Source organism: Orycteropus afer, unplaced genomic scaffold, assembly GCF_000298275.1.
Source record: "Orycteropus afer afer isolate SDZICR_OR568_19922 unplaced genomic scaffold, OryAfe1.0 scaffold00009, whole genome shotgun sequence".
Taxonomy (NCBI): domain Eukaryota; kingdom Metazoa; phylum Chordata; class Mammalia; order Tubulidentata; family Orycteropodidae; genus Orycteropus; species Orycteropus afer.
In genome coordinates, this window is record NW_006921596.1 from 10,884,086 (window position 1) to 10,898,601 (window position 14,516).

At 38.2% G+C, this 14,516-nt stretch overlaps 1 protein-coding gene across 1 annotated transcript in view; it reads right to left on the reverse strand.

Annotated features, from left to right (window-relative positions):
* The window catches only part of BRD7 (bromodomain containing 7), a 57,799-nt gene that overhangs the window by 10,754 nt on the left and 32,529 nt on the right, over positions 1 to 14,516 (reverse strand). Inside the window, exons 6-9 of the mRNA XM_007947905.1 lie at positions 13,420 to 13,530; positions 6,171 to 6,355; positions 5,058 to 5,181; positions 4,330 to 4,405 (exon numbers count right to left, since the gene is read on the reverse strand). Coding sequence (XP_007946096.1) covers positions 4,330 to 4,405; positions 5,058 to 5,181; positions 6,171 to 6,355; positions 13,420 to 13,530 — 496 coding nt within the window. The remainder of the gene's footprint in view (positions 1 to 4,329; positions 4,406 to 5,057; positions 5,182 to 6,170; positions 6,356 to 13,419; positions 13,531 to 14,516) is intronic.

Consider the following 14,516-nt stretch of genomic DNA (forward strand, 5'->3'; position numbering starts at 1 on the left):
ACTGCGTATTCTGTCAATTCCTGGAAACTTGTTCTTCCACAGTTTTTCAGTGCTGTACTTCTTCCTTCCATGCCATGGGTTCTTGATCCATGCTACACCTCTTGAGATGGCTGAACGTGACCAATTCTTTTTGGCACAGTGACTCTCTGTATTCCTTCTATTTTCTTTTGATGCTTCCTGCATTGTTCAATATTTTGCCTACATTATCCTTCAACATCAATTTGGGGCTTGAATTTTTCTTCAGTTCTTTCAGCTTGAGAAATGCCAAGCATATTCTTTCCCTCTGATTTTCCAACTCCAAGTCTTTGCACATTCCACTGTAATACTTTGCTCTGTCCTCTGAGCTTTCCTTTGAAACTTCTGTTTAGCTTTTACTTTATCACTTTAGCTACTCTCCTTTTAACAGCAAGTTTCAGTCTCTTCTGACATGCATTTTGGCTTCTCTTCCTTTTTTTGTCTTTTTAATAACCTTTTGCTTTCTTCACGTATGATGTCCTTGATGTTATCCCACAACTCGTCTGGTCTTCGGTCACTGGTACTCAATGCGTCAAATCTATTCTTTAGATGGTCTCTAAATTCAGGTGGGATATACTTAAGGTCATTATTTTGGCTCATGGATTTTTTTAAATTTTCTTCAGCTTCAAGTTAAACTTGCACAAAAGCAACTGATGGTCTGTTTCACAGTTGTCCCCTACCCTTGTTCTGACTGATACTGATCTTTCTCACTGTCTCTTTCCACAGATGTAGTCAATTTGATTCCTGTGTATTCCATCCAGTGAGGCCCACCTATATAGTCACCGTTTATATTTTTTTAAGAAAGGCATTTGCAATGAGTAAGTTGTTGCAGGTAGAAAATTCTATCATGTAATCTCTGGCAACATTTCTATCACCAAGATCCATAGTTTTCAACTACTGATGCTTCTCCTTTGTTTCCAACTTTTGCATTGCAATCACCAGTACTTATCAATACATCTTGAGTGCATGTTTGATCAATTTCAGACTGCAGAAGTTGGTAAAAATCTTCTATTCCTTCACCTCTGGCTTTAGTGGTTGACATGTAAATTTGAATAATAGTCATATTAACTGGTCTTCCGTTAGGTGCCGGTGAGTTGGCTCCGACTCACAGTGACCCTGCGTACAACAGAACAAAACACTGCCCGGTCCTGGGCCAGACTTATAATCCTTGCTATGCCTGAACTCACTGTTATAGCCACTTTGTCAACTCATCTCGTTAAGGCCCTTCCCCTTTTTTGCTGACCCTCCACCTTACCAAGCATGATATCCTTCTACAAGGAATGGTCCCTTCTGACATCATGACCAAAGTAGGTGAGACAAAGTCTGGCCATTCTTACTTCTAAGGAGCATTCTGGCTGCACTTCTTCCAGGACAGATTTGTTCATTCTTCTCATAGTCCACGGTATTTTCCGTATTTTTCACCAACACCATTAAGTCAAAGGCATTTATTCTTCTTTGGTCTTATTCCCTGTACAGTTTTCACATGCATATGAGGTGACTGAAAATACTATGGCTTGGGTTAGGTGGACCTTAGCCTTCAAAAACACATTTTTGCTCTTTAACACTTTAAAGAGCTTTTCTGCAGATCTGCCCAGTACAGTATGTCATCTGTTTTCATGGACTGCTGCTTCCATTGGTGATGACTGTGGAATCAAGTAATATGAAATCTCTGACAACTTCAGTCTTTTCTCCATTTATCATGAGGCAGCTTATTGGTCCAGCTGTAAGGATTTTTGTTTTCTTTATGTTGAAGTGTAATCATATTGCAGACCGTAGTGTTTAATCATCAATAAGTGCTTCAGGTCATCTTCACTTTCAGCAATCAAGGTTGTGTCATCTGCATATTGCAGGTTGTTAATGAGTCTTCTTCCAACCCTGATGCTGTGTTCTCTTCTTGGATTATGTGCTTGGCATACAGACTGAATAACTGTGGTGAAAGGATATAACCCTAACACACATCCTTCCTGATTTTAAACCATGCAGTATCCCCTTGTTCTGTTCAAACAACAGGCTCCTGATTTCCCTACAGGTTCCTCGTGAACACAATTAAGTGTTCTGGAATTCCCATTGTTCTCAGTGTTACCCATAATTTGTTATGATCCACATAGTTGGAATACTTTTGCATAGTCAATGAAACACAAGTAATCATCTTTCCGGCATTCTTTGCTTTCATCCAAGATCCACCTGACATCAGCAATAACAGCCCTCGTTTCATGCCCTCTTCTAAATCCTGCTTGCATTTCTGTAAGTTCCTTGTCAACAGACTGCTGCAACTGTTTTGGAATTACCTTCAGCAAGATTCTACTTGTGTGTTATATTAATGTTATCATTCGATAATTTCCACATTCTGTGGGATCATCTTTCTTTGGAATACATACAAATATGGATCTTTTCCAGTCGGCCAGGTAGCCGTGTTTCAAATTTCCTGGTATAGACAATTAAGTATCTCTAGCGTGGCATTTGTTTGTTGAAACATCTCCATGGGTCCTCCTTGTACATGTATGGATATTATCCTATATGGATTTCATCCTATCACTGACAGCACTGTAATTCAGGATAGATCTTGAAATGTTCTTTTTGATGATGAATGTGATGCCATTCCTATTTGTCATTCCCAGCACAGAAGACCATGACAGTCCAATTAAAAATAGCCAATACCAGTCCCTTTCAGCTCACTAACGCCAAGAACATCGATCTTTATTTTATGCATTCCATTTCATTTCTGACAACTTCTAATTTTTGTAGATTCATTGAAGGTTCCGATTATTAACTGATGTTAGCAGCTGTTTTCATTTTGAATTGTGCCACATCAGCAAATGCAGGTCTAGAAAGCTTTACTCCATCCTCATCATTAAGACCATCTCCACTTTGAGGCAGCTCTTCCCCAGCTGTATTGAGTGCCTTCCAACATGAGGGCTTATCCTCCAGCACAGTATCAGACATCATTTCCCTGCTATTCTTAAGGTTTCCAGTGGTCATTTATTTCAAAAACCAGTGGCATAGCTTCTAGCATCATAGCAACACGCAAGCCACCACAGTATGACAACCTGACAGATGAATGGTTAGAAATGTTCGTATTTCTCTATGTGATTGTTTGTGTTCTTCCTCCCACAGAAAGTAAGGGGAAAGGACATTCTTCTCCCAGTTTTGTTCTCTACTACACACCTAGCTCCATTTCTAGCTTCTAACATAGTACCTAAAAAAAACCCAAACCTACTGCTGTGGAGTCAGATCCAACTCAAAGCGAACCCTCCTTGGGTTTCTGAGGCAGTATCACTACAGAAGTAGATTGTCCAACCTTCCTCCTGAGGAGTGGCTGGTGGGTTTGAACCACCAGCCTTCTGGTTAGTAGTCACGTACCTTAGGCATCATGCACCACTAGAGTTCCTTCACAGTACCTACCTGATGGCAAACAATGAATATTAGAAACTATTCTTGAGTGTACAAAATTTTTTGTCATAACTCAATTTTGCATCCCAATTACCTCTCACAATGATAGTAATGAAAATGAGTATTTATAAAATAAACATTCTCACTTTTGCATTATCAGAAAGCATGATGTTTTTCCTCAGATGGATCTACATGATAAAAAAAAAGGGTCCTTAGTCTTTTATCAAATTTCAAAACATTGCCTATGATGTTATCTCCATTAAAACATTATCTGAGAAAACAAAAATATGATGGAGGCTCTGCAACAGTGATTATGAACCGTTATAAACTTTCTGCCGACCACACTGCAAGGTATAATGTCATAAGTGCAAATATTTTGTTACTATTAAAGTACTATGTGGCATATATAACAGTTTATTCACTGACATTTAAGAAGGTAGTTAAAATTATGTCATAATCAGAAGGTACTGAGACACCTCCAGAAATATCTGAGCACACTTATGTTATGTGCCTTCGAGTCAGACCCGACTCATAATGACCCTTCCTTGGGTTTCCGAGGCAGCATCACTATGGAAGTTGATTGTCCCATCTTCCTTCTGAGGAGTGGCTGGTGGGTTTGAACCGTCAGCCTTCTGGTTAGCAGTCAAGTGCTTTAGCCACTATGCTACCAGAGCTCCTGAGCACACTAGTTTCCCAAAAACAGAGCTGCAAAATCTTGCCTAAATTTTTGGCTTTTAAAAGGAAACTAGATTTATAGTACATAGTTAAGGCTGAAGTGAAAGACTAGCTGTTAGCATGAGTGATCTGCTACGTAGTAAAGTTCTTAATGGATAACAACACAGCTGCTGCTTTAAAATATTAATCTAGGTTACTGCTCTTTACCGAACAGCATCAAGTGCATGCAGTCCTGCTCTGTGAACCTACCTCCTACAACAGGGTCCACAGGATGGAGAAGCCCCAAGGTGGTTGTCCCATCTGGCTTTCTTCTTTCAAATTCACACTGCAATGACCCAAAGTATCTGAATGGACGAAACTGATACATACCATACATATCTGTAGCACACCAGAATGTTTTTAATTAAACTAATAATACATCATCATCATCATCATCATTCAACTTAAACACTGACTTTCACACCTGTCTCCATATTACAGGCACTGATGACAGACTATAAAGAAATGCAGCTTAAGAAAATCCCAGAACTTTAAAAGAGCTACATGGGTCTTTAAGGCCATCTTCCTCAATAAAGGAGGATACTGCAGGCCTGGGAAAGGAAGTGATTTATCTAAAGTTAAATATTAATGCACTTGGCTTTAAAACTAAGGGGCTAAACAATGTGACTTCAAAATCCAGAGAATAAATGTTTTCTCTTAGGTTGAAAATATATAGTTAGTTTCCCAATTTAGGACATATTGAATTCACTTACAAAAGTAAATCAATCCAGTAACAGAGGTAATCATGTACTTTACTAATAAATATATTACTACTCTTTTTCTGAGTTAGCACTGATGAAGAACACCATGTCAGAAAGGGGTTTTAAAAAAACAAATGGATGGATATGCACAAAGAAAAACTAGAAGTTCCACATCACTGGCCTAAGAGTCGACAGAGGTAAAGGTCCGCAGGCAGTAAAAGGCAAGAGTTGAGTTACCCGACTGTTCACAAGCCGTCTGCTCAGCTTCCCTCCAGACTCTCTCACAATGCGGTCGATCTGCTCCTGTTCTCTATCTAAAGTATTGCTTTTAAATTTATCTTCACTTGGATCTTTGTCTTTCCTGAAAACACATGTGAAAAGCAAGTAGTGAAAGAAAAATGAGTTCAAAATGTTTAAACGAATTCCAAATATGAATGCAGTGAAAAGTATGGCACTTACACTGTCACCAACTCAAAGTGTTTCTTAATGGTCTGATAAAGGGCTCCTGATAATGTATCCACAGAAAGACAAACCTAATATATTACTTAGTTTCTCCTCCCCTCTTGTTTTGCCCAGTTTTATTTGCCTTAGTATTTTTCTGGGTATAGTCATAAAAATGAATTATACCTTTAGCATATTTTGAAGGAGGAGGGGGCACATAAATATGTATTTTTAAAAATTTATAAATCTTAGGAAAAGAAGTTGCTGACATCCAAAAAGATTTATGAATTTGTTACTTTGCAAAAGTAAATTTTGACAGCAGAAATCTCCAACTGCTAATTAAACCCTTTCCTCAAAATTGACAGAATGCTACCAGTCAGAGCTGGTAGGCGTGGTGTGTGCCTGTTACGTGTGCATGCGGGGGCCCACAAGGCTGCTCTTCACTCACACTGACTGCTGCCTGGTTCATGGCTGCCCCTCCCAGCTGGCAGCTAGTGAAAACACAACACAGGGAGAGCCCATCTATTCAGGAGGTAGCTTTAACTGGGCTTATGTTCATAGGCTACCTCAACTCCTTTTACAGGATGAGGTAAAGAACTTACATACTTCTATTAAACTCACTGACAACGAGTCCTTCAAGATAGCTTATTGATTTTAAAACTACTTTAATAAAAATACATATCCAGAACTTTTTTTCTGAAGTATATGAAATTTCATATAGTGTTGTGTCTGATAAGAGACGTACTCTATATCAACACAGACTTTCATGACAGTGATCACCGTGCCAAAAAACCCACTGCTGACAGGCTAGGATGTGGTCCTCCCATGTCAGGACTGAGTCAGGAGAGTAGTTTTCCTCCTTACTAGCTTGAAAAAGATAGTAGAACCTGAATGTGCCAAGATTTTTACTTTTTGTTTTCCTTGTTGGGGCTTTTGAACGCCTGGGCCTCAGCAGCTCCACAGTCCTCCTTCTCCCTGGGCCAGCAGCAGTTGTCCTCCCCACTCTGTGAGGTGTCTGCTTGATCTTTCTGCTTTCGAGTTTTCTGCAAGTCTGCCATGAATTCTATGCTCTGCTTCAGGCTCTGAATTCTTTCCTAAGAATATTCAAGAGTCTTATTTTATGTTTGCCATTAACTTTTAAAGTAATTCTTCCCCTTGCCCCTACACAAGAGTTTGCATTTATCCTGTCATTAATTAGGGAAGAAACCAATTAAATACAAGCATATCAAGAGGGTATTACATTTAGAAATCAGGACAATAAAATCTATTCCTTCAATGTGGATAATTTCCAATTTAAGAGGATGTTTTATTTTATAACTTTATCACATCAGAAAACTTACAGAAGAGAAAGTATGAATTAAGACTATTTATTCTTTCAAGTACTGAATTTAAAAAGTAAAATTTAGTCTAATAATACTTAACTGTTAATACTTAACGGAGTGTCTTATCTTTCAAAATTGAAGAATTATTGGTTTAAATTTTAAAACCTAGAACATGTGAAGTGTCTTTATATTCTCATATCCTGTGACTTTGCCATTTTTCTCTGTGTGTGGCAACAACACATCTTGAGGAGAATAAATGTTGCTAGCATAGTTCCTTCCTCGGAGTGCATAAAATTCTCACTGAGTAAGAGCACCCAAATGAACGGAAGACTCCTAACATGAGAGGTGGCTATGTTAAGGGTCTGAGGCTAAAACTTTGTTGTTTTCAATCAGAAGTAACCTCTGCATCAGGAACGTAGTTTGTCATTCCTTTAACTCTCCACTGTACTGTGAGAAAACTATGTGGTAAACAATTTCAGAAAACAATGTCATTTTGTTTGCTTACAGGTTTTGCTTGCTGCCTAAAAAGCTAGGTCCAAAACAATTCTCAGAACACACGTTTATTCCAAACAACCTTTAGAGTTAATGGCATCCTCTCTGCCATCAAGTAGGGACTCAAAGTAGGGTCTCATGATTGTTTGGAGGCCAGATGTATTTAATTTAATGATTACTATGTAACTTTTAATAGGGGCTCTGGTAGTGTGGTACCTAATGCACTTGACTGTTAGCTAGAAGGCTGGCGGTTCAAACCCACCAGCCACTCCTCAAAAGGAAGGTTGGGCAATCTACTTCTGTAGTGATACCACCTCAGAAACCGAAGGAGGGGTCTCTATGAGTCTGGTCTGACTTGATGGCACACAAAAACAACAATATAACTTTTAAGAAATAACTTTAGAAACATATGTAATCTCTGACCAATTTTGTAATCATTACCTGAATGTCAACCAATCACTGATTTTTTTTTCTCAATTTCTTTTAATTTTCTTGTATAAACTCCCTGAACTGTCTCTTTGGATCACTTAGTTCAGAACCCTCTGGACTCTGTGATTTCTAATTTGCAAATTGTCTTGTCTCTTAAAAAAAGCTCTTTACTTTTAATTTTCAACTTGACTCTGCCACCTTCCTCTGGGACATTACTAACTGAAGAAGTATTGTCTCCATATTGTGAAACATGTACTCAACTTTCCACTGCAATGATACACTGTGAAATTGTCTTCGTGGTTAAGAGCTTGAGGTTTCTGGACCAATTTTAAAGAGGCAGATTTGTTCCTACTAACTACTCTGCCTTTTAACATTGAGAGTTGTCATGGGACAAAACATGGAGTGTAGTGCCGCCTCCTTAGGACTGCACAGGAACAGCAGAGAAGAAAAAGTTGCAGAATAATATAAACTAAGAACTGGAAAGGATGATGAGAGGTCATTCAAATAAAAACAATGTAGCCCAGAAATGCTAGATGACTCACCTAAGGTCAGTGCACCAGTGGCTAAGACTAGGCCTCTTGTCTCTCATGACAGGTCTTTTCTCATCACATAAAATTACATCAATAGCACAGCCCTAAGACTGGGAGAGGGAGCTCTGGTAGCATAGTGGCTAAGACACCTGCCTGCTAACCAGACGGCTGGCGGTTCAAACCCACAAGCCACTCCTCGGAAGGAAGGTTGGGCAATCCTACTTCCATAGTGATACTGCCTCGGAAACCCAAGGCGGGGTCGCTATGAGTCGGGTTTGACTCGACGGCATATAACAACAACAACAAGACTGGGAGAACCCTGAGAGAGCCTAGACCTACTATTTTAGTTTGAAGCAATGTTACCATTATTAAAGTAATATATTTTATTTAGACAAAAATATGGATAAATAAGGAAACAGACATATTGTTAACTTATCATCTAGAGAGGAACAGAGTTAACAGGTTAAGCATTTTAGCATTTTTCTAAGGAGTAAACATATTAGCAAATAGGAATTATACTGAATTTTGCTAACAAGCATTTTCCTTCCATACCATTAAGTAGTCCTTAAATCTCTTTCAATAACCATAGAATATTCCATCCTATTTATATGCCATGATTTAATTAACATCCTACTGTTGGACATTTAGATTATTTCCTCGTTTTCACTATTATAAGTCTCATGAACATTATTGCAAATATACAGCTCTAGGAATCTCCGATTATTTCTTTAGGAGAAATTTCTAGAAGTGGAAACATTATGTTAAAGGAAATGAGTATTTTCAAGGTTTGAAACTTATTGGTCAAGCTGCCTTCCGGAAAGGGTTGTTTGTATCAGTGTTTGAAAGTTTCATCAGTATTTGAGAAGTTCCCTGAATCCTAATCAAACTGAACAGCATCATTTAAAAAAAAGTGCCTATTTTAAAAAATATCTTATTTTAATACATAGTTTAAAAATATTAATGAGGTAGCTATTTCAGTGACTGTCTGCTGGCCATGTGCGCTTTACCTGGGTATGTCACCCGTATCCCTAGTTACATGCTGGCATATTGCTGCTGTGTACCATCAAGTTGGCTCTGATTCACAGCGACCCCATAGGACAGAACACAACAGTTCACAGGGTTTCCTAGGCCATCACCTCTATGGGAGCAGATCCCCAAGGCTTATTTCCCATGGAGCCAGTGGTGGGTTTGAACCAGCGAGGTTTTCCCTTAGTAGTTGAGGGCTTAAAAATTCTGCCCCCAAAAAAAAAAAAAAAAAAAAAAAAGAAGGTGGGGACCAGGTTTGCTGGTCCAATGGAGCCTGGTGTAACCACTGAGACTATGGCCCCTAGCTGCCCTTCAGGTCTGGAATTGAACCCACAACTGTGGTTTCCAGCCAAACAAAGTACAGGCATGTGAGTTAAACATTTACCTCAAGTAGACACACGCCCTGGAGAGAACAATCATGGGAGAAGGAAGGGCTGCTTGTGCACAGGGAGATAGCTCAGGGTGCAGAAGAGTATGAAGGGATGGACACTGGGAGGAGGTAACTATGGGGAGGAAGTGGGAGGGGAGCTGTTGCATTGTGGTAAACTGTGGTCAATGACATGAGACAAAGTATATGTGAACTGCTGTATGAAAAGTGAATTTACTCTGTAAATCTTCACCCAAATCCTAATAAAAAAATAAAATAAAATAATAATAATAATTCTGCCATCAGGGCTCCTCAGCACATAGTAGTTACATAATAAATACTGGGTAAGTGAATGGGCTCAGAGCACAAGGGTTTCAGTAACCATTTTATTCTCATTCTAGAATTTATAAAGCAGAAACTACATTAAAAACATTTTGGGACTTTTTTTAAAAAAATATAACATGCACTAAATTAAAATCATTCAATTAAGAGATATTTTCTAAATTTAGATAGAAACAGTCAAGGGACAAAACTGAGTTTAATTAATTTTACTCTCAATGAAAAGTTTTTTCTTTTTTGGGAATTAAAACTTCTCCGAATCAGCATACTGTTTATCGATCATCAATTTTACAGTATTAAATGACTAAAAGTGCCTGGTTCTTTGCCATTAATAGTTAACACTTACTGAGTGCTGATGCTTGTACCAAGCATAACTTCATGAGGTAAGTACTATTATCATCCCTGTTTTACGGGGCAGGATAATGGCTAAGAAAGGTTACATGGCCTACTTAAGGTCGCCAGGACTAGAATGAAGCCTGTTTAGTCTCCTTCTGAAGGCACTATGCTATTTAGAGCATTGCTTGTTAAATGCAGCATTCTACTCAAGTACTTACATCAGAGATCAAAGAGTTAATCTACACATCCATTGTTAATAAAGATAACAGCTCTACTAATAGTATATATACAAATATATATAATATATATATATATAAATATATATATATATAAGTATATATACAAATAGTAATACTATTTGGCTTAACTAAAAATGATGAATGAGTGCTCTAAAAACTTTACACTTAACATTCAAAAACAGTTATGATTTAAAAGACACCATTCATGATCAAAACTGGAGATCCTGGTAGAGTGGGAGAAAAATGTGGAACAAAACTCAAAATGATAACAAAACAAAACACCAGGCTTACTGGTCTGATGTGAGACCGGTGAAACCCCCAAGGGCCAAAAATGAACTCACTCCTGCAGCTTAACCTTCAGACAAACAACAGACAGGTCTACAAGATAAACAATCACATGAGGCAGGTATGCTTCTTAGAACAACCAACTATGGGAAATCAGAAGGGCAGGAGAAAGCTTAGAGGGCAGGAATGCATAAAAAAGATGGACCCAGGGAAAAGGTAACTACTATAGTGAGGAAGTGGGAAGAAAGCTGTTACATTGTGGGGATTATAATCAATGTCATGAAACAAAATGCACATGAACTGTTGAATGGGAAATTAATTTGCTCTAGAAACTTTCACCCAAATCACAATAAAAGTTAAAGAAAAAAAAGACCATTCATGGAAGGGTGTGCTGGGTTCTCTTGGGAGCAACTTGAAAAGTTAGCTCAGAGGTCTAAATTTAAACATTTTAGAATCAGTGTTGTAAGGATCCCTCCCATCCAGGGTGGAGAGTGGTCAACAGGAAGCTATAACACAGGATGGGTAGGGCTCCTCAACAGGAAGAGTGCTGAGAAAAAGGAAAACAACAAACAGAAAAGGGAAAGTGGAGAAGAAATTATATTTTCTGGCTATTCCCAGTAAAAACGAATAGATACTGGAATCTTCTGCATGTTACATTAACTACATTATTTAAAGAAAAGAAATACTGGTAAATCAAAGTAGATAAATTTACTTTGGATATGTTATGTCTATTTAAACTAAACTCTTTCCCAGAAATAAAATGTACACATTTTGAAGTAACAAAAGACTGCATTTACTGGTTGTATTTTCCTTAACATACAATAATAACAAGGATTTGCAGGTTTTTAAACCTGGAATGTGGCTTGGTCCTGTGCCCTGTAAGTCTTCCTGCAAAGAGTGGGATAAACATTTTATATTCCCCGTTCCTCTGTAAATTTGCCAAAGATGGGTAACTAAATTACATTACAGTTTCCCAAATCTTCAGGAAAGAGTGGGAACTGATGTTGTCTAAATATTAGGAATGGAAGAATCATCATCAATCCAAATGTTTTTCTTTCTCTAGTTAAGTAGATCCAAGAATCTTTCAGACTCAAGCACAGATACTCGGACATCTGCACATCAAGGCATTTAAACAGAGAACTGTAGTACTGATGAGATGATGATGATCATTAAAAAAAAATCACTAAATTGGAAAACCATATGCAAGTAAACATGACTCATTTCTATCACCCTTTAACTCTTCTGGGTCTGAGCTCAAGCTCTTACTTCCCATTCCTTTCTCCTTCTCCCTGTGTCTGACATCTACTCATCTTTCCTTTGCAAAACACCTCTGTCTTGCTGTCGTCTCCTTGTAATAGACTCTTCCTGAGTCTACCTCTTATCTGGAATCAGAACGTTCCTGCTAGCAACTCTCCTGGAGATCACAGATGAAACCCTTCTTCTTTACAGATGTGAACACCGAGGCCCAGGACAGCTAACGTCTTGCCCAAGGCCCGTAAGTTGGTGGAAGAGAGACCAGAACCTTAGGTCTTCTGATATTCTGACATGGCACCAGGATTACTCTCAATTAGTTTTTCTACATATCACTCGTTAATGTAGTTCTTCCTACTCAGAGCTGTGAGAAAAACCTCAAAAAATGCTACTTATCTTGTGAATTCTCTTTCCTCAGCAGATCCAGAGTGATCACCGCAGTTTACCCTTCAAGGTCTTTCAACAGTTGTCACTCTGGACCAACACTCGTAATTTTTTGCCACTATCTACAATAGTGTTTTAGGTAAGTCATCATGTTTAAGCTTTCTCATGGCACTTGATAACGTCATGTCTGGGGCTCTGTACACATTTTTCCCAATTGCCTTTGGTGGTGGTGTTTGCTGTCTAGTCGGACCTGACTCATAGCGACCCCTCCTTGGGTTTCCGAGGCAGTATCACTACGGAAGTAGATTGCCCAACCTGCCTTCCGAGGAGTGGCTGGTGGGTTTGAACCGCCAGCCTTCTGGTTAGCAGTCAAGTGCCTTAGGCACTATGCTACCAGAGCTCCTAGAGCTCCCTGGTAGCATACTTTAATTGCCTTACCATGCACCAATTCCTCTCCTCTAAGGAAGATTCTGTTCTTGAGAAGAGATTGCTTTGAAGACAATCCCAAATTACTTCTCATTTGCATATTTTGTCTTACTACTAACAGGAGTTCCTGTGCTTCACCAAGAAGCACAGGAGTGCCCAGAACATTAGATTCCATCACTACAAAGGAAAACGGTTTTCATCCTAACACGTCTCCTAATTCATCCAATCTTATACCAGCTGATGTTACCTCCACAGTAGAATTTTGTTGCCCACAGAAAATCAGTCCATGTATATGAAAAAAAAAAAAACAAAAAACCACTCTATATCATCAAGTCAATTCCAACTCATGGTGACCCTATAGGACACAGCAGAACTGCCCTACAGGCTTTCCAAGGTTTTATATCTTTATACAAGCAGACTGCCCTATCTTTCTCCTGTGGAGCACCTGGTGGGTTTGAACCATTGACCTACCAATATCAATTCAAAAGCCTCTAAAGAAATAATTACAAGTCAATGTCAATATTTAACGGTATCAATGCCAAACGAGAATCTTTCCATCTTTATCTTTATTAAAATTTTTTCATTAATATTTTCTACTATAATATGATTTAATAGAATTTAAAAAAAAAAAAAAAAAAACAGTAGTGTATTAGATGTGTATCCCTATAACCAGAAAACAAAGGGACACAGATTGAATAGTAATTAGTGTTTATGACAAAGAGTTTCCTTTACCTGGCTAAGAATTTTCATCCCTGAGTGTAACAGCTTCTTTGCAGCTTTGTAATAAATGGTCTCTGGCTTGTTGTAAATCATGGCATTAGTGCACATTAGTTTGAAATTATCCTGCAAAGAGAATATTAGGGAGAAAAATGCATTAAGACAAAACAGGAGCTCTCTCCCTAAGTTTTAAAACATACAGATTCTGTAAAACTTAAAAAGATCTTTTCTTCCACTGGTCACTAAGCCACACTAATAGCAACTTAATAGTAATAATACAAAAATTAAGACTCATCAATGAAACAAATGTTGCTAATTTAAATGTTACAAAATTCTTTCCCCAAGTTTTAAACATTTTATAGTAACTATAAACTTTAAGGAGCTCTGGTGGAATAGTGAGTAGGTATGTGGCTGCCAGCCAGAGGTCCACAGTTTAAACCCACCAGCTGCTCCATGGGAGGAAGATAGCGCGAACTATTTCCGTAAAGATTTACATCCTTGAAAACCCAATGAGGTTTGCTATGAGTCAGAATTGACTCAATGGCAGTGAGTTTGGTTTTTCGAGTTTTGCTATATAAACTTGAAATCCCAGAGTGAAATTTTTAAACTCGCTGCATATGTAAAGAATGAGAAGAAAATGTTCCCACTTTATATGGAATAGAATAATCTTAGCTGAATTGTTCATGTAATTTAAAACATCATTCTTAGTTTAAAACAAATATTCTAAATTTCCATTTCAGAATAAATTTTATTTCCGATCTTAATTGAAAACTGGAAACAGTGCTAAATTATCACAGTATTTCCTGCCAATTTCAAATTTACTGATCAAAAATGTTAGGACATTCAGAACCATTTTAAGTATTTGAATACTATCTTAAGATAAACATAATTGCCAGACTGTTGCAAAATCATGCCAATATGAAACAAACGATACAACTTCAAGGAGTTAAAACAGGTAAGTGGAGTAACCAAATTGTTGTTGTTATTTTGCCCTGAGACCCCTCCTTGGGTTTCCCAGGCAGTATCACTACGGAAGTAGGATTGCCCAACCTTCCTTCCAAGGAGTGGCTGGTGGGTTTGAACCGCCAGCCTTCTGGTTAGCAGTCAAGTGC